This window comes from Heterocephalus glaber, unplaced genomic scaffold (assembly GCF_053883595.1).
Source record: "Heterocephalus glaber isolate CG9 unplaced genomic scaffold, H.glaber_assembly_v1.0 deba00001572, whole genome shotgun sequence".
NCBI classification, from domain to species: domain Eukaryota; kingdom Metazoa; phylum Chordata; class Mammalia; order Rodentia; family Bathyergidae; genus Heterocephalus; species Heterocephalus glaber.
Window position 1 is genome coordinate 20,795,387 of NW_028258357.1, and position 20,445 is coordinate 20,815,831.

Genomic DNA, 20,445 nt, shown 5'->3' on the forward strand with positions numbered 1-20,445 from the left:
CAGTACCCAAAAAAAAAAAAAAAAAAAAAGAATAAACAGCACAAACTAGAATATACATGTTGAAAGTTGAAACTAAACAGAACCTAGATAATATCTTGGGCTTTATGTTGATTAGATTGCATATTATTGTGATATTATTGCATATTAGATTGAATATTATTGTGATCCTTAATTCCATTTAGGAAGGTCTAAAAGGAATTTAACAGTGATTTTTTGGGGGGTATTTTTGAGACAGGGTCTCCCTATGTAATTCAGGCTGGTCTCTATCACTGTGTGGTCCAGGCTGGCCTCAAACTCATGGCAATCCTCCTGCCTCAGCCTCCCAAGTGCTCTGATTACAGGCACATGGCACCACACCAGCCAGAGAGAATTTCTTTGCTATCCTGTGTCTCACTGCCCATTGAACGGCAGATGACAGCAACCGACTGGGTGGACTGTTGCAAAGAGCATGAGTTAACACAATGGAGTCACTTAGGGCAGCCTGGCTGTGGGTGCTGGTCAGGGGCAAAACCCACACATCGCAACTCACCTGCTTCCACCAAACAAACCCAGAGCACCTTTTCTGGCTCATTGTTCCTAAACTTCTCCGCACAACCCACAGACCAGGCCTTCATCTGCTGGGCAGCCTTCCCAGCAACCTTCCCTCCCACGTTTTGGGGTCTCCTCCTCCTCAAAGCCAGACCCTGCCTCCCTGCACCCGAGCACTTCTGATCTCTACCAGAGTGTGGGGGACCTACGTGATTTTACCCTGGTTTCTTTCTTCTTCTTCTTTTTTTTTTTTTTGTACGGGGGATGGAACTTGGGTCCTTGCCCCTATGAGGCAGGCGTCGGAACCACTGAGCTAAATCCCCGGCCCTTACCCTGGTTTCTTTAGAGGCCACACAGCAGCTGAGGGATGCGCCTGTGGCCTAACCCTAACTTTCTACCTCATAAGCTCTGCACAGCCGTCACTCCACGGTCAAACTGCTTGTCACGCCCTAAAGAACACTCTCTTCCCCATCCCAATACACAGCTGAGGTCCCTCCTGACTACAGACATATATATTGTATTCTGATGCCCCGACCGCTAACATTCATCTTTGCACAGGTGCTAGTTAATTTCACCGGGAAGGACTGTTTGTAGCAATGCCAAGGGCACTGGACCCCAACTGTGGAACTAAAACATAGTGTCAGTCATCAAACAACACCCGACAGGCGGCAGCTGAGCCCCCTGGCCTGATGACAGCGCTCCTGACCCCTCCTCACTGACAGTCAAATATAAAAATCTCAGCCTTTGCCCCGTGGGTGGGTCCTCCCTTGGACTGGTAAACGACCCAGACGTTCCCGTACTCCTCGGTTCCTGGTACCTGCGGCACGGGCCGGCACAAGCCAGGGCCCGATGCGCGCGCGAAGTCTGAGGCTGACCTCGGTAAGCTGCTCCGTGAAGGTGGAGGACGGGACCGCTCTGTACTTTCTCCCTGCAGCTCCCGGTGAGAGTCTCTGCTAGGGCGCGCGCCAGGTCCACAGCCGTGTCCACGCGCCTCGAGCACCCCGCCGGCCACGTCCTCCGGGCAGCGGGAGTGGGCGGGGCCTCCCGGGACCGCCGTTACGTGACGCCCCTCCCGCGGCCGGAGCGCGCGGGGCATTGTGGGCAGAGGGGCGGGGGTTGGGAAGATGGCGGCTCCCAGCCTCCTCCACTGGAGGCGGGTTTCCTCCTCCACTGGGCCGGTGCCCCGCGCCCGGCACGGACACCGCGCCGTGGCCATCCGGGAGCTGATGATCATCTTCGGGGGCGGCAACGAGGGGATCGCCGACGAGCTGCACGTCTACAACACCGGTAGGCGCGGCGGCATCGGCGGCGGGCGGGCCCCGCCTGCGGGAGGGGGAGGGGCGGCGGGCGGCCGGGCCTGACAGCTGTCACCGCCGGGCCACCGCTCCCTCGGCCGCGCCCGGGACGCACCCGGCCCCGTCGCTCCCTGCCTTGGGTCTGGAGGGCCAGTCGCACCCGTCAGGTCCTGCCCCGCGTCCCTCCTGCCTCGGCCTCCGCCCCGCGTCCCTTCAGCCTCGGCCTCCGCTTCGGGTCCCTCCCGCTGCCGAAGCTCGGGTCCCTCCCGCTGCCGAAGCTCGAATCCCTCCGCTGTCAAAAAACAAAACCCGCTGCCAGCCGTGTCTTCCCGGGCCTTTGCTGGCTTTGCCTTCCCCCTCTCCTCTTTAGGAGGAGGAGGATCTGGAGGGGCGAGGCGGGAAAGCCGCGGCCTTCTGGTCTTTCGGCCTCAGCACTGCAGGGAATGTTCCCAGCGGTCGAGACCCGGGTCCGCATCGTCTCTTCTGGCCCGGACTTGGAAGGCAGTGGCAGTGTGCACGGTCGGTGCCTGCGCCCCCGGGCACTGGTCCTCCCGTACTTGGGAGCGCCCTGCCCATCCTAAGGGCCGCTGGCCAGGGAGGCCCTGCCTTTCGAGCCTGGAATTTCCTTTTCCCCACTTGGCAATCCTGCAGCTGTCGGGAAAAATCTTCTTGGGTGTAAGGCTCATTACTGAATTCAGAGTTTATCTCATGATCAACAACTTTTCTTTGACCAAACAACTTAATCACCGCGGTGGATTAACGGTAAACGATATACAGTGAAGTAGAGAAATGTTTGGTTTTTGTCTCCTTTCCTCCTCCTGACTCCCCAGCACATAAGGCTTAGAAGTTATTTTATTTAGCGTGGTGTAAAAGACCCGGCTTTAGAACAAATGAGACCTAGTTTGAATCTTGATCAGCCAGTTGCCTGGACTGGACTGAAGTTATCACTCTTTTAAACCTCAGATTTTTTTGTTTGTAAAATGGAGTTACTTACCCGGTAAGGGTAGATAGGGGCTTTTCACCAGCATCACTACTGACATTTTAGCCCCAGTGATTCTTTGCTGTGAGACGTTTCCCTGGCAGCATCCCTGGCCTCTGTCTACTCCTGGCTGGTAGCATCTCCACCTTAGATGTGACAACTCCTGATGTTTCCATACATGGCCCAGTTAGTACCCTCTGAGGGACGGAAGCATCCCTGTTGAGAATCACAGATACGGATGATACATACGGTGTACATACTCATCGAATGTGTTAACCATGGTTGTGACTGACTTTAATTTTATTTTGGCATCCAGTTACAAATCAGTGGTTCCTACCAGCCGTTAGAGGAGACATCCCTCCAGGCTGTGCTGCCCATGGATTTGTCTGCGATGGTACCAGAATATTGGTATTTGGGGGAATGGTTGAATATGGAAGATACAGCAATGAATTATATGAGTTGCAGGTAAGTGTACTGAAAGTGTGTTATTTCAGTCTGAAGCTTTAATAATAGTAAGGCTAGACCAGTATAAGTGGAGCGTGGCTGGGTTTGAAGCCAGCATGGACGCGGCAGTGGCCTCGCTTCTGCGGGACATGGAGAAGTGGCCGGCCAGTGCCTGGCACTGCTGAGCTCGCGCCGCCCGGGTCCCCCGTAGGGCTATGGTGGCCTGGCGTATGGCGGGCGGCCCATGAGGGGCCCTATGTGGGGCGGCGTGAACAAGGGGGCGCGGCCGGGCCGAGGCGCGCTCTCGGGGCCCTGCTGCCCGCTTCCTCCCGCCTGGCGGAGCGCGAGGTCGCTCAGGATGCTCGGCCTGCGCCTTCTGGGGGGTCGGGCGCAGGAAAGGCGCGCCCCCCACCCCGGTCCCGCGGCAGGAGGTGGCTCTGCGGCGGAGGCCCTGGGCGGCCCGAGTGGCCCCGCGAGCGCTGCCAGCCCGGTGCGTATCGAGGGGCGCCGTGCCCCGCGCCGTTGAATTAGGGGAAGGTCACTCGTGTCGTGCCAGCTGCGGTGTCCCAAGACCCCACTCTCGCCCCTCTCTCTGCACCCGTTACTGGCAGGGCCTCTGCACATCCCATCGTATGAAAATCCGTGGACAATTACAGCTATACTGTCATTGGCAAGGATCAGCTTGGCTCCAGTTTTGGGCTATTTGATTATTGAAGAAGATTTTAATGTTGCACTGGGAGTTTTTGCTTTAGCTGGACTTACTGATTTGTTGGATGGATTTATTACTCGAAACTGGACCAATCAAAAATCAGCTTTGGGAAGTGCTCTTGGTCCTCTTGCCGATAAAATACTTACCAGTGTATTATACGTTAGCTTGACCTATGCAGAACTTATTCCAGTTCCACTTACTTAGATGATAATTTCAAGAGACATAATGTTGATTGCTGCTATTTTTTATGTCAGATACCAAGCTCTTCCAACACCACAAACCTAGCTGAGTATTTCAATCCTTGCTATGCTACTGCTGGGTTAAAACCAACGTTCACCAGTCAGTAAGGTGAACACAGCTGTCCAGTCAATGTTGGTGGCAGCTTCTTTGGCAGCTCCAGTTTTCAATTATGCTGACAGCATTTATCTTCACATACTGTGGTGTTTTACAGCTTTCACCACAGCTGCATCAGCTTATAGTTATTACCATTCTGGTCAGAAAACTGCTCAAGTGATAAAAGACAGATGAAAGTCAGCCATTACCATTAGCAAGGAGGCGATAGACATTGGTGGTGGCAGTGCCAGCGTACATCTACAGGTGTTTCCCTGTCTTCTTGTTCAGCTTGAAAAGGGACTTGCCAGAACAAACCGTGTCATCAGAATTGAAGTAGTGTGCATTGAAGAGCAAGATCATGAGCATATGCAGAATTTCCGATGTATTTTTTAAATACAAGTAAAACTATAATTTAGAATTTTTAATCTTAGGTTTCTTGATTAATTTATAAAAAATTAATTATTTCAATTATTATCAGTCTTTCTTATATGTTTTTTTAAAACATAGCTCAGCATGGAAACTGAAGAGTTGACACCTCTAAGTAGACTTTAGATTGCTCACAAAATAGTAATGAATTTGCTGGGATTAAATATGCATCCTACACATATCCTGCACAGCTTGGCTGTAGATGTTTATGTTTGGTTTTTGAACCTGTATACACAGCAGCAGTTTGTGTGGTTACTATTTGATCATTTATAATAATGAGAATAAAGTTAGCTTAGCTGTGGATAAAGTAAAATGATAAAGAGATTTAAAATAAGTTTGAAAATGAGTAAGAGGGCTGGGAATTTAGCTCAGTGGCATGCGCCTGCCTTGAAAGCACAAGGTCCTGAGTTCAGTCCCTGGAACTGAAAAAAAAAAAAAAAAACATAGAAAATGAGTAAGATGACTCAAAATAGAAGGTATTGAAATTCGTGTTCAGAAGTCTTCCAACCTGTCAGGTGCCTAATAGTTCACATGACAAGGAACAAAGTAGTTGAAGTAAAAGAACATGTCCATTAGCCTTTCCTCTAAAAGGCTGTGAGTTACTTATTTCCACAGTCACTGCATTTCAGACACAGCAATGTTTCTGTGATACTGGAAACTGTACACATGTTATGTAAATAATATGAAACTATATTTTTCAAAAGTTTTTTAAGCTTTGGAGAATCTTTTGTTAAGATGTTAAAGAAATAAAACTACTGGGAAATAATAGGCTCACAATTCTTCAAAAAGTTACAAAATATTTCATTAACATACTTAAAATAACATGAGCTTCACATTGATTTTGTTTATTTTTGAGTGGTACTGAGGATCAAAGCGTCGTCAGCCCTTTTTGGGTTTTTGTCTTGAGACAGGGTTTTGCTGAGTTGCCAAGTGGGACCTGAACCTGTGATTCTCCAGTCTCCACAGCACCCCCTCCCCACCTCCACCCAGCCTCGCATTTCATAGCCTCAAAGATGTTTACACTTCACTTAAAAGCCCCAAGTTTTTCATGTCATTTTTCATGCAAAGGGTAATTTTTTTTAATATCAAGATATCAGCCACTTTTTTATGTGTGCCAGGGATCAAACCCAGGACCTTGCACTTGCAAGGCAGGCAGGGTGCCACTGAGCTGCATCCCCGGCCCAAGATATCTGCTGTTTAACATTACTTTCATGTGTTACATGTTTGGGTTTTTGTATCTTTGGGCAATAGTTCTTCAGCTTTAGCCTGTGACTGAAACACTTGGAGGATTTGTGAAAACAGATTGCCCAGCCCAGCCCCGACAGCTTCTGAGTCAGTTTTGTCAGTTAGTTGTAAGGCCTAAGAATTTGCATTTCTACGAAGTCCTTTGCTGATGTTGCTGGTTTTCGGACTGTGCTTTGGAAACCACTGGTGTAGTGTTTGTCAGAATTGCCACCTTTAACATTAATCATTACTTTTTTTTCTCCCAGTAATACAGGAGAAAGAGGGGTTATGGCTTCGTTTAACCTTTCTAAATCTCTTACTCACCCAGACTCGTAGCCCTCGTTTTCTGTTGTTCTCCACCTGTCCATGTGTCCCCAGGGTCAGGTCACGAGGGTACCTGCTAATTGGCAGATGTGGGTGGGCTACACCTATTCACAAGCAGCTCATTTCAAAACCATTTCAGGTAAAAAAGACACTCACAGCCAGAGAACAAATTTTAGGGTTTGGTTTGTTAAATGAGCTTTATGTTTACTTAAAGCTTAAAATATCTGACATGTATAAATCACCTAAGATCAGAAAGTAAGAATGCTTAAGTTACATTTAATCTTAAAGTTATATACAGTATACTAAATATTTAATTATTCATTTGGCAACGTTAAAACTGTTAGTGTTTATTATAAGTTCACTGTGCCATTGTGGAAATCTGAATTTCTACTAGAACATACATTTTAATTCCAAAAGTTAGTGGCTTACTTGTCACTTGCTCTAGGAGTAGCTGATGGCCTTCACATTAACATGAATTTGCGTGATGTTGCACGGTTGGCAGTGTCTGCCTTCTGACCTTGTCTGAGTGCATTTGTGCTCTCTTCAGGCGAGTCGGTGGTTATGGAAGAAGGTGAAGCCCCACCCCCCGCCTTCTGGTTTAGCTCCCTGCCCTCGACTGGGACATAGTTTCTCTTTGTATGGCAACAAATGCTATTTGTTCGGTGGTCTGGCAAATGAAAGTGAAGATTCAAACAATAACGTTCCAAGGTATGCTCTTTTTCAGACCGAGTGCTCATTTTGTGATTTAGGTTAGGAACATTTGATTTCTTCCATCTTTAAAATGTTTTCAATCCTGGGGATTAAACCCAGGGCTCTTCTCACTGATCTACATCCTCAATCCCTTTTTATTTTTTATGTTTCATTTTGAGGCACGGTCTCGCTAAGTTGCCCAGGCTTTTCTCAAACTTGGGATCCTTCTGTCTCAGCTACCCCAGACATTTAATTATAAGGGACAAAGCTTAACTTTTTGCATTAAACCTAATGATGAACACATTTTTTTTCTTGTATTTATATTTTCTTTTGTCCTTGGAGTATGTTTTCAAATCTGTCTTCTTTTTGGGGGGGGGGTACCAGGGATCAAACTCGGGACCTTGCACTTTCAAGGCAGGCACTGGAACCACTGAACTAAATCCCCGGCCCTCAAATCTGTCTTCTTTAATGAAAAATCATCATCTTAAATTGATATTAGTATAACTGCATATATCAACATGTTTGTATATCCTGAGCTGTGATGTTTGTTAGCTAGGTCATAAATGATAATGAAAAATAACAGATAGTTATTTTAAAATAAATTTCCTGGCCGGGGATGTAACTCAGAGGTAGAGCACTTGCCTAGCAATATCCAAGGCCCTAAGATCAAGCCCCAGTCCCCAACTACGCCGCCCAATTAGGTTTCTCTGGGAATTTGGTGACAAAAATAGGACTATAAAATTAAAGCCTTCATTCCCATAGTTCATATAAGAAGTGGTTAATGTGCTTTACACAAACACATACTTTCTGATTTATTCCAAACAATCACTATTTCTTCTCTTGTACAGTTTTCAGTGTATGAGTCTTGCTGTTTTTTGTGACATTCTTAAATTTTGTATTCTTTTTTATCACTTTTTTTTTTTTTTTGGTACCAGGGATCGAACTCAGGTCCTTGAGCTTGCAAGCCAGGCGGTGGAACCACTGAGCTAAATCCCCGGCCCCAATCACTTTTTTTTTTTTTTTGGTACCAGGGATCAAACTCAGGTCCTTGTGCTTTCGAGGCAAGTGACAAAACCACTGAGCTAAATCCCTGGCCCTGTATTCTTTTTGTTTTTTGGTTTTTGTTTTTGGTACCGGGGATCGAACTTGGGTCCTTGCGCTTGCGCAGCAGGGGGCAAAACCACTGAGCTAAATCCCCGGCCCCCCTGTATACTTTTTTATGACGTTGTGAATGGATTTTTTTTTTCTTAATTTCATTTTTGAATTTTCCACTGCTAGTATATGGAAATGCAGTTGGCTTTGTATGTTGGCCTTGTCCCCTGTGACTTTACTGAATTAATTTCTTTCTAATCATTTTCATGGAGTTCTTTATATAAAAAAGAAAAAATATATTTTCTTATGTATGTTCAAATATTTTACCAGGTCTTTTCTTTGCCTTTTTAATTTTTAAAGGGTTTTCATTTTTATTTTCTCATATTTGACAATATTTTCTTTTATGTGTGCGTTCGTTTCTTTCATTCTGTCCTAGATATTTAAATGATTTCTATGAGTTGGAGCTACAGCATGGTTCTGGTGTTGTGGGTTGGAGCATCCCAGTCACTAAGGGGCTTGTGCCTTCTCCAAGAGAATCCCACACTGCTGTTATATACTGCAGAAAAGACTCCAGAAGCCCTAGGATGTACGTTTTTGGCGGAATGTGCGGTGCTCGCCTGGATGACCTATGGCAGCTTGACCTCGGTAAGCCTAACTTGCTTTGGGCTCAGCGCTTTGTTAGGATTCATAAGGGCAAATTTTAAAATTGCTTGGGAAATGCTCCTGATTGCAGTATCTGTTGAGTTACACTACGTTTCTGGCCGCACTTCTTGTCTCCCGGACAGCGAGGTGTGGTCAGCTGAACAGATGCACGTGCTGCCTGTTACCACTGACACATAAGCAGTGTCGTTGCTGGTCTGGGTTGGCTGGGCTGGCCCTTCGCCTTGCTCATTGTGCTAAGTAATGATCAGAAGTGTCCAGTGTGGACGTCCTGTCTGTGGGACATGTGGCATTGGCCATGTGACTGCTCATCAGGAAAACCCTTAGGTAGCTCTTCCTGAAGGGATTGCAAGAATGAATGCTTGGAGGGAAGGTGTGCCTTACACCTTGACTATCTTCTCTACAATGTGCTCTTACTTAAAATGTTAAGAGGACTGATATTGTTCTTTGTTCAAAATCGGGGCACTATAAGCTCCCCTCCCTTACAGATGCTAACATTCTAGTGTGAATGGAGCTCTGCCTGGCAGTGAATGTCAGGCGGCAATATTTCAGATAAAGTTCAGATAACTTTTGAAACATTTTTGCTTCATGTTTATAAGTGCTTATATTTTTTAAAGTATGCAAGTTGAGGTAATTTCCTATTATTCAATGGAGATGCTAATATACTTATTTTTACTTTTAGAAACTATGTCATGGTCAAAACCAGAAACTAAGGGGATAGTGCCACTTCCACGAAGTCTTCACACAGCCAGTGTTATAGGAAACAAGTACGGCATGTTTTTGTTTTCTGCTTTTGCTTTTTAAAAAAAAACACCTTAAGAAAGAGGCACACAAAAGTGATGCTGCTAGTTTCTTTGAAGTATATTATTGAACTTAACATGTGATTTTGCTTACTGAAGCTAAAATAATGTCAGTGGAAGCTGAAAGACCTGGGTGCCATTTTCTCGTCATGGTCTTCCCTACTGTGGAGCTCCCGCTCAGGCCCTGCCCAGAATAGGCATTGCCTGGTGCCAGGCAGGCGTGGTCGCCAAGCTGCTCTGCCTCTCAGCAGGCTCGGCGCACCCCACCCACCCTGCAGTCTCTGTTCCTCTGTCTGGGGACACTGTGGGTGGGCTCGAACACATTCTCAGTGATTCTGCTCTGGATGTCGGGTTGCAGTTAGGGTTACAGTGCAGGCTCCGTAGCCAGATCCCTTATCCAAGTCAGCTTTGGTACTTGTCTTGCATAACCTGGAGCAGAGAAATTTAATCCACCCATGTGTACCTCAGTTCCCTTAGGTACGTGATGGGGATTAAAGCAAAGCCTGTCTCACTAGGGTGTGATTGGATTAATCGGATTAGTACATGAAAAGTGCTCAGAACCATGCTTGGTGCTTTCAGAGCAGTCTTAAAGGGTTAGCTCCTGCTACATCAGCACGTTTCCTTATTTGTGCAACACTGGGCCATAATTAGAGATACCATTTAAGTAGAACTTAATGAAGTATTTATTAGTGCAGGGATTTTACTATTTTATTTATTTATTTATTTATTGTCGGGGAGGGATTTTACTATTTTAAACATAATGTTTCAGGCCGAGTGTGGTGGTGCAGGCCTGTAATCCCAGCACCCAGGAGGACCACCATGTGTTCGAGGCCAGCCTGGGCTACACAGCGAGACCGTGTCTCAGAAAGCAAAACAAGGGCTGGGGGTTTAGCTCAGTGGTTCCACCGCCTGCCTCACAAGCGCAAGGTCCTTTCGATCCCCGGTACCAAAAAAAACCCAAACAGAAAAACAAGTAATGTTTCAGAAAACTGCAAGTTATAATTTAGAACCTCACTAATGCTTTTTAAAAAATAGTTCAGAAACCAATCAGAATAATCTTTACATTTAAATCCTACAGAACACATTTTTTAAACAGTAGAGTCCTTTGTGACATGTAGCTTCTGCACTGGGGCCCTAGGAAGCACCCTCTCAGGTGGGAGCGAGGTCTGCTGGCCTGGGCATGGCCTCTGAGCCTGTCTTCTTCAGCCGTCATTGGAACATCTGGGACTCTGAGGGACACAGACTTTTTACTTTGCTTCATATTTGAGCGAGGCTTCCTGTGTTGCCCAGGGCAACCTCCAACTCCTGGGCTCAGGTGATCCTTTGGCCTTGGCCTGTGGAGTAGCTAGGGATACAGGTATGCGCCATTGTACCTGGCTGTGTTTTATTTAAAGAATACTGCGGCCGGGGATTTAGCTCAGTGGCTCTGCTGCCTGCTGCGCAAGTGCAAGGATCCAAGTTCGATCCCCGGTACAAAAAAAAGAGAACAGGGCTGAGGATTTAGCTCAGTGGTTTCGCCACAGGTTTCGCCGCCTGCCTCAAAAAATATCTATATGTGTACAGTGACTTTGACTTTGGGTGTTGTAGATCACCGAGTATCTTTCAGGCTGAGGTACCCTTACTGTATTACACACAGTGTTGATTTTCAAATGTATTACTGTTGAAATAGTCTCCATTTTAAGACTCTTACTAGAGAGAAATAATTTTGAGTCAGTATTGCTTCAGAAAATTGTGAAGTCTTTTTTTTTGAGATGGGATCTCCCTGCATCATCCACAGAGTTCATGGCCATGAACTCCCGGGCTCAGCTGATCCCCCTGCCTTAGCCTTACAGTTAGAACTATAGACACCACCACCACCCAGCTTAAAATTGTAAACTCTAGAAAGAACATCGCTTTATTCATTTTCTTTTCTTTTCTGTTTTTTGGGGTTTTTTTTCCGGTACCAGGGATTGAACTCAGGACCCTGCAGGTGCCAGGCAGGTGTGGCACCACTGAGATAAATCCCCAGGTCTTTATTCATTTTCTTATTCTGGTTACCTTGACCCTGATAAATGAGTGAATAATTCTGACGCTTTCCATCAGCAAATAAGTTTAAGTTCATTTTTAGTATTTCAAATCCAAAAAATAAAATTAACTCAGCTACTTTGCTCTGATGTTGTTCAGGATGTACGTTTTTGGTGGATGGGTTCCACACAAAGGTGAAAATACTGAGACTTCGCCTCATGATTGTGAATGGAGGTGTACCAGTTCATTTTCTTACCTAAATCTAGGTGAGTCTTCTAAGTCTTTTAATGTTATCAAAATAACATTCACCAATAAAAAAATTTTTGTTATGTTGTGAAGAACAATACATCAGCCATGCATATTTCTGTCTTTTTAGATACAGCAGAATGGACCACTCTAGTATCAGATTCTCAGGAAGATAAAAAAAATTCAAGACCAAGACCTAGAGCTGGACACTGCGCTGTTGCGATTGGTACTCGGTTGTATTTTTGGAGCGGAAGAGATGGCTACAAAAAAGCGCTGAATAGTCAAGTTTGCTGCAAGGATCTCTGGTATCTTGATACTGGTAGGTAAGAGTATCTAACAAATAAAATTTTCTGTTAGGTAAATACTCAAATAATGTATCTTTTAAGACTTCATATAAATACTACTGTCTGTTATTCCTGTAACGAAAATGAATGGAAGAAATAATACACATAGCTACTCCTGTCCAGGGAGTACATTAATTCCCCTCTCCTCGAGTGTGGGCTGCATTTAGAGACTCCTGTCCAGAGGAGGTATGCAAAGGGAGAGCAGTCACCTTGCAGTGGAGAGGCCTGGCGAGTCCTGCCTTTGTCAGGCAGGCGCACATGGCTAGTGAGCATGTGTGGTGTCCCTCGCCTCCTGGCAGTTGTGTCATCGAAAAGCTCTTCGCCTCTGTGGTTCTCTTCCAAAGACCTGTGTCCCAATCTCACCACGAGGAAACGCCAGCCAGACCCAAAGTGAGCAAGGGGCGCCCTAGACACTGTGGATATGCGGAGTCTGCGTCAGAAGCTCCGAAGTGGTGAAAATGAGGAGTACCATGGTGAAGGAGACAAGGTGACTCGGGGCAGCATGATGTCTGGGATCACCTCCTGGAAGCAAGAGACATTAGTTGACAAGCTGAGAAGATGTGACAGCAGGGGGATAATTTTTTTTTTTTAAGCACTTTTTTTTGGTACTGGGGATCGAACTTGGGTCCTTAAGCTTGCGCAGCAGGCAGCGAAACCACTGAGCTAAATCCCTGGCTCCCCTTTTTTTTTTTCTTTTTTTTTGAGATAGTCTCACTCTGTATCTTAGGATGGCTTTGAACTCACTCTAGCTCAGGCTGGCCTCAAACTTGCACTAATCCTCCTGCCTTAGGCTCCCGAGTGCTGGGATCAGGGGCGTGTGCCGTCATGTCTGGCAGAAATATATCTTTTTTTTTTTTTTTTGATACCAGGGATCAAACTCAGGACCTTGTGCTTGTGAGCCAGGTGCAGTGTCACTGATCTAAATTTCTGGCCCAGGAATGTATCTTTTAAAGTAGATTTTCTTAGGGATCTGTGACTTTCAAAGGTAAAAACCATTGGGTCTGAATGGCTGTCTTTTCCATGAAACTTAAGAAAAAGCTTTAAAGATACCAGTACCACCTAAAAGTAATCAGCTCTAGTATCAAAGGGGCAAAATTTAGATTTTCCTTTTCCTTTTGATGAGTTTGGCATCATTTTTCTGGGTGGGGGAGATCATCATCTTGGCCTTTTTGACTTTTAGCTAAACTGTGCATTTGGTAATGTTTAAGTAAGTAATAGGCGTCCGAAAGGCTTTTCAGGAAACACAGCAGCCCTCTGTGTGGCCTCCTCACTTTCCTTGCTTTGTGTATCCTCTCCACCTGGTTAAACCATTAAACCAGTCTTCGGTATTAACTCCGCATCTCTATTAGCCTATCTTCTGCATTGTTATTTCGACTTTTTTCAGTTTAGGTGTAATATGCCCACTTCCTGCTGTGGAGATCAGGGCTCCTGGCTTCTCTGTGTCCCGCTCTTCCCTTCTCGTCCTCTGCGTGCGACCACACCCTGGCTTGGGGAGATGAATGCTCAGGTTACTCTGTGGCACAGGAACCGGACAGTTGAGACTTCTGTGCACTCTTCTTACTGGCCGCGGAGTGATTGGTTTTCCTTTGCTTTAGATGTGATTGTTCGCTTCACTTCCCTCCATGCCCCCTGGCCCTGGGTAAAGTGTCTCCTCTCCCACCGGTGAGTTGCCTCTGCAGTGCATCAGAGCCATCATCTTGGAGTGTGCTCCCGCCCTCCTCTGGCGGGCTGGGCCTCCACTGTTGGAGACCGGCTCATCCTGGGGGGCTCCATCTGCTTCTGGGGCATTTTTTTGACTCAGTTCTCTGCCGGAGTCCCTGTGATTTCTGGTCCCCCCTCTCCTTTATCAGTGCTGGGAACGGAACCCAGGGCCTCATGCTTACTGGGTGGTACCCTCACCTGCCAGGTTATTTTTGTTCTTATTGTTTGTTTTTGTTCTTGAGATGGGGTCTGACTGTGTTGCCCACACTGGCCTCAAACTCTTACGTTCAAATGATCACCGCTTGGGCTCACTTTGACAGCACATACACTAAAGTGATCACCCCTTCTCAGCTTCTCATGCAGCCAGCACTATAGGCCTGCACAGCCATGCCTAGCTGGTCCTTTTTCTTTTTGGTACCGGGGATTGAACTCAGGTCCTTAGCTTGCAAGGCAGGTGGTGGAACCACTGAGCTAAATCCCCGGCCCTAGCTGGTCCTTTTTAATGTGCCTTTTTTCCTCCTCTCCCTGGAAGATTTTGGGATTTTTCTGCGTCCCCACTGTTTTTTAATTTCGTGATGTTCTTGTGGGTCTGTTTTTAATCTGTGTGCCGAATCCTCTGTGGGCCCCATTCAGTCCAGACACGCATGTCCTTCAGTTCCAGGGGATTTTCTTTATTTCACTGAGTGTGCGGCCTTTTGTTTTTTCTCTTCTCTCTTCATGTGACTTGTGCTCTTGGTGCTGTGCTTTCTGGACTGGATGTCTGCTTTTGTTCAGGTATAGGTTGCCTTGCTTTGAGAACCTTCCTAAAACTGGGTCATTAGTAGGACTATGGAGGGAGTCACATGGGGACAGTTGAAGAAGCTAGGTTTAACTCTCCTCTAAAACAGCTGCCTCTTCACAGAACTAGAGAAAACAATCCAAAAATTCATTTGGAATCAGAAGAAGCCTAGAATAGCAAAAGCAATTCTAGACAACAGAGACATGGCTAGAGGTATCACAATCCCCAACTTGAAACTATACTACAAAGCTACTATGATAAAAACAGCATGACACTGGCAAAGAAACACCCAAGGATCAGTGGAATAGATTAGAAGATGCAGAAACAACTCCAGACATACTAAGCCACCCCATCTTTGACAAAGGAGCCAACCATTAGAGGAAAGATAGCCTATTTAATAAATGGTGTTGGAAAAACTGGATTTCAACCTGCCAAAGATTAAAACTAGACCCATACCTATCACTGTGCACTAGACTAAGATCAAAGTGGATTAAAGATCTAAATATTGAGACAGAAACACTAAACTTGCTGGAAGGTAGGTTAGGTAGAACTCTTGAAGACATTGGCATAGGAAAAGACTTTATGAACAAATCCTTAGTGGCACGGGAACTAGCACAAAGAATCAACAACTGGGATCTCATCTTATTAAATAGCCTCTGCACTGCAAGAGAAACCACCAGCAGAGCTAACAGACAACCAACAATGTGGGAAAAATTTTTTAGCAGCTCTACCTTAGACAAAGGACTACTATCTAGAATATATAAAGAACTGAAAAAAATCAGATCCCCCAATTCAAAGACCCAATTCAAAAATGGGCATCTGAAATGAACAGACATTTCTCAGACAAAGAAATAAAAGCAGCAAATAAAGATATGAAAAAATGTTCAACATCACTGGCCATTCAAGAGATGTAGATGAAAACAACACTGAGATTCCACCTCACCCCAGAAAGAATGGCTGCTATCAAGAAACCAACCAATAACAAATGCTGGTGGGGTGTGGGGAAAAAGGAGCCCTTCTCCATTGTTGGTGGGAGTGCAGACTGGTGCGACCACTGTGGAAATCCGTATGGAGATACCTCAGAGAACTAGGGCTAGAGGTCCCATTTGACCCAGCTATTCCCCTACTGGGTATCTTCCCCAAAGAATTAAAAGAATCATACCACAGTGATATATGTGCACCCATGTTCATAGCAGCACAGTTTGTAATAGCTAAAACTTGGAAACAGCCCAAATGCCCATCAACTGGAAACTGGATAAAGAAGATGTGTTTTTTTTATAAAATGGAGTACTACTCAGCCATAAAGAACGAGAAACTAGAGTCATTTATAGCTAAATGGATGCATATCGAGGCCATACTTTTAAGTGAAATAAATAGGACACATGTGTGTAAGTACCGAATAGTTTCTCTAGTGTGAGAAACTGAACGTGTAAATAAGGAGGAAAAGGATTAAAATGAATAATTGATAATTTGAAATAGGAAAAGTTCCAAAGGTGTAGTGGTGGTGGGAGGGGAAGGGGAAAGGGAAGAAGGGAAAGGAAAAATTATGAGAAAAGAAAAAAAAAATGGAAACGAAATCTATGTAAATAGGGAGGAGTGGAGGGGGTGAAGGGCTCACAGATAATGGGGAAAAAAGAAGAACCAAGATACATCATGTACAGGTACAAGCACCCAATGATAAATGTAAATGAATTGTATACCTAAAATGTACCAATAAAAGAATAAAAATAAATAAATAAATAAAACAGCTGCCAGTCCTTCCTGTAGTTGGTAAATACTTAGGGTTCTGTAGGCCATGTGGTCTCTACCATACCTACTCAGTTGTGTTGTAGCCTGAAAGTAGCCATGCACAGAACACATCAGAAGAGAGCAGGCTGCGTTTCAGGAGTTCTGTGTTCACAGCAGTCACAGGCTGCCGGCTGAGCCGAGCTCTGAGGGTGTATGTTTAAAAACGAGACCAGTGTAAACATTGTGACTATTTGTTTTGTTTTACAAAAGTTAGTGACATTTTATAACAAAGTCATGTGTTTGGGGTAGTACCAGTCTTGATAAGAGTATTTACTCTAGAGAAGTTGTATTTTTCTAAAATTTCATGTCCAGGTCATCTTTGCTAACATGTACGATATTTAAGCTGTTGGCTCAAAATGAATTCATAAAATTAAAAAGATTGAACTTCAAAAGAAGGTAAAATAATGTAGCTCTAATTATATAATACTCCCCCACCCCCGAGATTAAACCTTTTTTTCTGAATCCAGTGATTCAAGTAGTTTCTTACTGGATTTTATTTGTAGGTTTTAAGGAATTAAATAGAGTCAGAACCTCAGGCTGTTTTCATTTGATTTGCCATAGCTGCGTTTATGTGGGTAAACAGACAAAATACTCTTTGCTGATGTTTTTCAAAGCCCCAGCCTGCACAAGGTACCTAGGAAAACCATTGGTATCCTGGAAAGGTAAATGGACGGTGTCACTGTCGTTCTTTAGAGAAACCGCCAGCACCATCGCAAGTGCAGCTGATCAAAGCCACCACCAGCTCTTTCCATGTGAAGTGGGACGAAGTGCCTACGGTCGAGGGCTACCTGCTGCAGCTGAATACGGACTTGCCGTACCAGGCTGCCTGGGCAGATTCCTCAGCAGCACCAAACATGCCAGGTGAGACAGTGGTCCCACTGAAAGAAAACGTGTCTGTTCATACGCTTTTAAAAAGTATACTCTCTTGGGGCCGGGGATTTAGCTCAGTGGTTCCAGCATCTGCCTCGAAATCACAAGGTCCCAAGTTTGATCCCCGGTACCAAAAAAAAAAGAAAGTATACTCTGTCTGAGGTGTGGAGGCACACAGCTGTGATCCCAGCACTTGGGAGGCTGAGGCAGGAAGATCACTGTGAATTTGAGGCCCAGCAAGATCCATCTTAAAAAACCGAAAAGAGGGCCAGGGATTTAGCTCAGTAGTGCGCCACCTGCCTTGCAAGCGCAAGGTCCTGAGTTCAATCCCCAGTACCAAAAAAAAAAGAGAGAAAGAAAATTAGGGTATGATGGTCCACACCTGATAATTGGCTGTTGTACCACAGACTGCTGTAGACAGACTCGCAGAGATGTGGGATAGATTTGTTTTCTGCAATTCATTTTGATGGACTTTTAAATTTTATGTTATTTGCATTCAGGAGGTGTTTTAATTAGCTTCAAAAAGATTTCACCTTTCTTCAAAAATATTTCTAACTACTGCACAAGCACAAGGACCCGAGTTCGATCCCCGGTACCAAAAAAAAAAATATTTCTAACTAAAAGACATTTGGAAAGAAAGCAAATTTAATTTTATACATTGTTCAGAATGGGTTTCAGTTAAGTATTAAGCCGACTGTGGAGAAAACAGATAAACTCTGATAAAGATACTACCTTCTGAAGCTTCAGTGTGTGACTGTAAAAGTCTTGATCGTATTTCCCTGAAGGCGTTGGAGCTCACAGCAGTGTGAACTTTCTCACCCCACAGGAGGGAGGGCGGAGCCTCACAGACCGAGCGGCAACAGCGTCCTTCCCAACAGTGTGAGTGGAAACCCTGGCAGCTGGGAGTGCTGGCGGTGCATCCTCGTGTTTATTAGGATTTCTAGCACATTTCTCAGGAGCCGGGGTCCCCCGCCCTGGGTGCTCATCATAGTCACCTCTGAGATGCCCAGCAGCTGTGTTTTTAAAGAAAACTTCAAGGCTGGCCGTGTGGTCCCATGGTAGAGCAGCTGCCTATGGGCATGAGAACCTGGGTTGATCCTCCGAAATACAGAAAGAAAGAGCTTCACAGACCACACTGGTAGTGGCCTGAATCCAGAGCCCCTGGCCTCATTACACACATGTAGGGTCAGAGGCTGCTGGGTTAGAATTTATCACGTATCTATGTTATTTCTGAATGTCACACAAATTTAAATTTCTAAAGATGTACAGTAAGTCCCTGACTTAGGAATGAACAGGCTCCATTCCGGGAGAATTGTTCGCAAGTCCATTTGTTCCTAAGCCGGTAGTGAGTCTTCCACAGTACACCTGTGAAAGTTCGCAGCTGGAATGTTCGTGAGTACCTAAAGATATCCTCACTGTGCAGTGCGGTAATACCAGTTGCTAAATGGAACTTCTGAATGTGAGTTGCTCGCTTATTTAGGAAGTGCTTCCCGGTAAGTCTTCATGGAGCTGATGAGGGGCTCACGGGGCTTCATGAGTTTGTCTGGCAAACTGCTGTGTGGATCAGCAGACCCCACAAGAAGTGGTGCAGGTGGAGCCACGTGCTGCGCATGCCTGAGGACCAGTTAAAGGCAGAACAGGCTGCTGTAGGTTGGGAGGGGGTGATGGAAGTAGAATCCATGCAGTTTTTTGTGAGTAAGCATAATCCATCGATGGCAAACCTTTTAGAGATGAGTGCACAAACTGCAACCCAAAGCACACTTGCTCACTGCAGAGTGCCACACTACCCCATGTGCTGTTATCCAAGGCTTGGCTGCCGGGGCGATGCTGGGCACTCACGAACTCACTTTTTCATTTGCTTACGTTTCTCCCTATCTATCATTACTCCACACGCAAGTCCAAGCATAGAACGTTTGTTTTCTTTCCTCTCCAATCCCTGCCTTCTGGGGCCCTGTCATCAAGCTTGAGTCTGCTCCCGTCTTAGACCTTCACTCTGGTTGATATCAGGAATTTCTTGTATTCTTTTCTGCATTAGGGCCCATGTTTCTTGACTTTATTTCTCTCTCTTTCTTGCTGTTTTCCTTTGTTTTTTTCAGTACTTTCCAGTACTACGAAAGGTAAACATTTTGAGATCTTGTATATCTGAAAATGTCTTTATTCACATTTTGCTGATCATCTGGCCAGATTATAGAATTCTGTATTAAAAAACTTTCCCCCAGAAATTTGCAAGCATTTCTTTCATGTCCTTCACCATTCAGTGTTACTGTTCAGAAGTCTGCTGCCACTTGGATTCCTAATCTTTTATATATGACCTTTTTTTCCTTTTTTATCCCTAGTTTTCAGAAATTTTGACAATGATAGGCTTTAGGGTGTGACTCATTTGTTTTTACTATACACTCAGTAAACTCCATTTTTCTAGAAACTCATGGCTTTCTTACTGAATATTTCTTCCCTCTATTCCATCTCTTAATATTTTTTGTTTTCAGAAGTGAGGATTAAACCCAGTAGAGTGCTACATTTCTAGTCCTTTTATAATTTTAGGGCCGGGGATTTAGCTCAGTGGTTTCGCTGCCTGCTGCGCAAGTGCAAGGACCCAAGTTCGATCCCCGGCACCAAAAAAAAAAATTAATAATAATAATAATAATTTTATTTTGGGACAGAGTCTCATTAAATTGCCAAGGCTGGCCTTGAACTTGGAATCGTCCCAGCATAGCCTCGCATGCTACAATCGCAGGCCCACCATGCCCGGCCTCTTCCTGTTCTTAGCTTGCCTTTGAACTCGGGTCCTCCTGGACTGGACCCTAAGTTTATGTTCTAGTTCTTATTTTCTCTTTCTGTCCATTCTACTTTCTGAAAAAATTCTTCTTCATACAATATTTAAATATATTCAACCACATTCTTTTATAGCATGTTAGTCTTGCTTCATAAGTACCTTCCCTTATCTCTTCAAAACTGAAGCTTTTTCAGGGTCCAGGATTTAGCTCAGTGGTTCTGCCTCCTGCCTCGAAAGCACAAGGACCTGAGTTCCATCCCTGGTACCAAAAAGAAAAAAAAAAACGAAGCTTTTCAAAAATGTGTTTTAGGGCCAGGGATTTAGCTCAGTGGTTTCGCCGCCCGCTGTGCAAGTGCAAGGACCCAAGTTTGATCCCCGGTACCAAAAAAAAAAAATGTGTTTTATTTTGCTTCTGAGTACTTCCTTTTTCACACTCC

The 20,445-nt window shown here is 45.0% G+C and overlaps 2 protein-coding genes and 1 pseudogene across 9 annotated transcripts in view; 2 read left to right on the forward strand and 1 right to left on the reverse strand.

The window, feature by feature from the left end:
• Positions 1-1,578, reverse strand: part of Glt8d2 (glycosyltransferase 8 domain containing 2) — a 50,886-nt gene extending 49,308 nt beyond the window's left edge. For 2 of the 4 annotated variants that reach the window (XM_021258394.2, XM_004844831.3), the window contains exon 1: positions 1,404-1,578. The gene's annotated coding sequence lies outside the window, so the exon portion shown is untranslated. The remainder of the gene's footprint in view (positions 1-1,403) is intronic. The other 2 variants (XM_087192726.1, XM_004844830.3) reach the window with 1 other exon arrangement.
• Positions 1,579-1,624: 46 nt separating this feature from the next.
• Positions 1,625-20,445, forward strand: part of Hcfc2 (host cell factor C2) — a 32,157-nt gene continuing 13,336 nt past the window's right edge. For 3 of the 5 annotated variants that reach the window (XM_013072293.3, XM_004844827.3, XM_087192721.1), the window contains exons 1-9: positions 1,625-1,815; positions 3,119-3,267; positions 6,810-6,970; positions 8,481-8,689; positions 9,387-9,471; positions 11,668-11,774; positions 11,885-12,073; positions 17,059-17,226; positions 18,062-18,114. In XM_013072293.3, coding sequence (XP_012927747.1) covers positions 1,653-1,815; positions 3,119-3,267; positions 6,810-6,970; positions 8,481-8,689; positions 9,387-9,471; positions 11,668-11,774; positions 11,885-12,073; positions 17,059-17,226; positions 18,062-18,114 — 1,284 coding nt within the window. In that variant the 5' untranslated portion in view covers positions 1,625-1,652. The remainder of the gene's footprint in view (positions 1,816-3,118; positions 3,268-6,809; positions 6,971-8,480; positions 8,690-9,386; positions 9,472-11,667; positions 11,775-11,884; positions 12,074-17,058; positions 17,227-18,061; positions 18,115-20,445) is intronic. The other 2 variants (XM_087192720.1, XM_087192722.1) reach the window with 2 other exon arrangements.
• LOC106009391 (cardiolipin synthase (CMP-forming) pseudogene) lies at positions 3,773-5,166 on the forward strand (annotated as a pseudogene).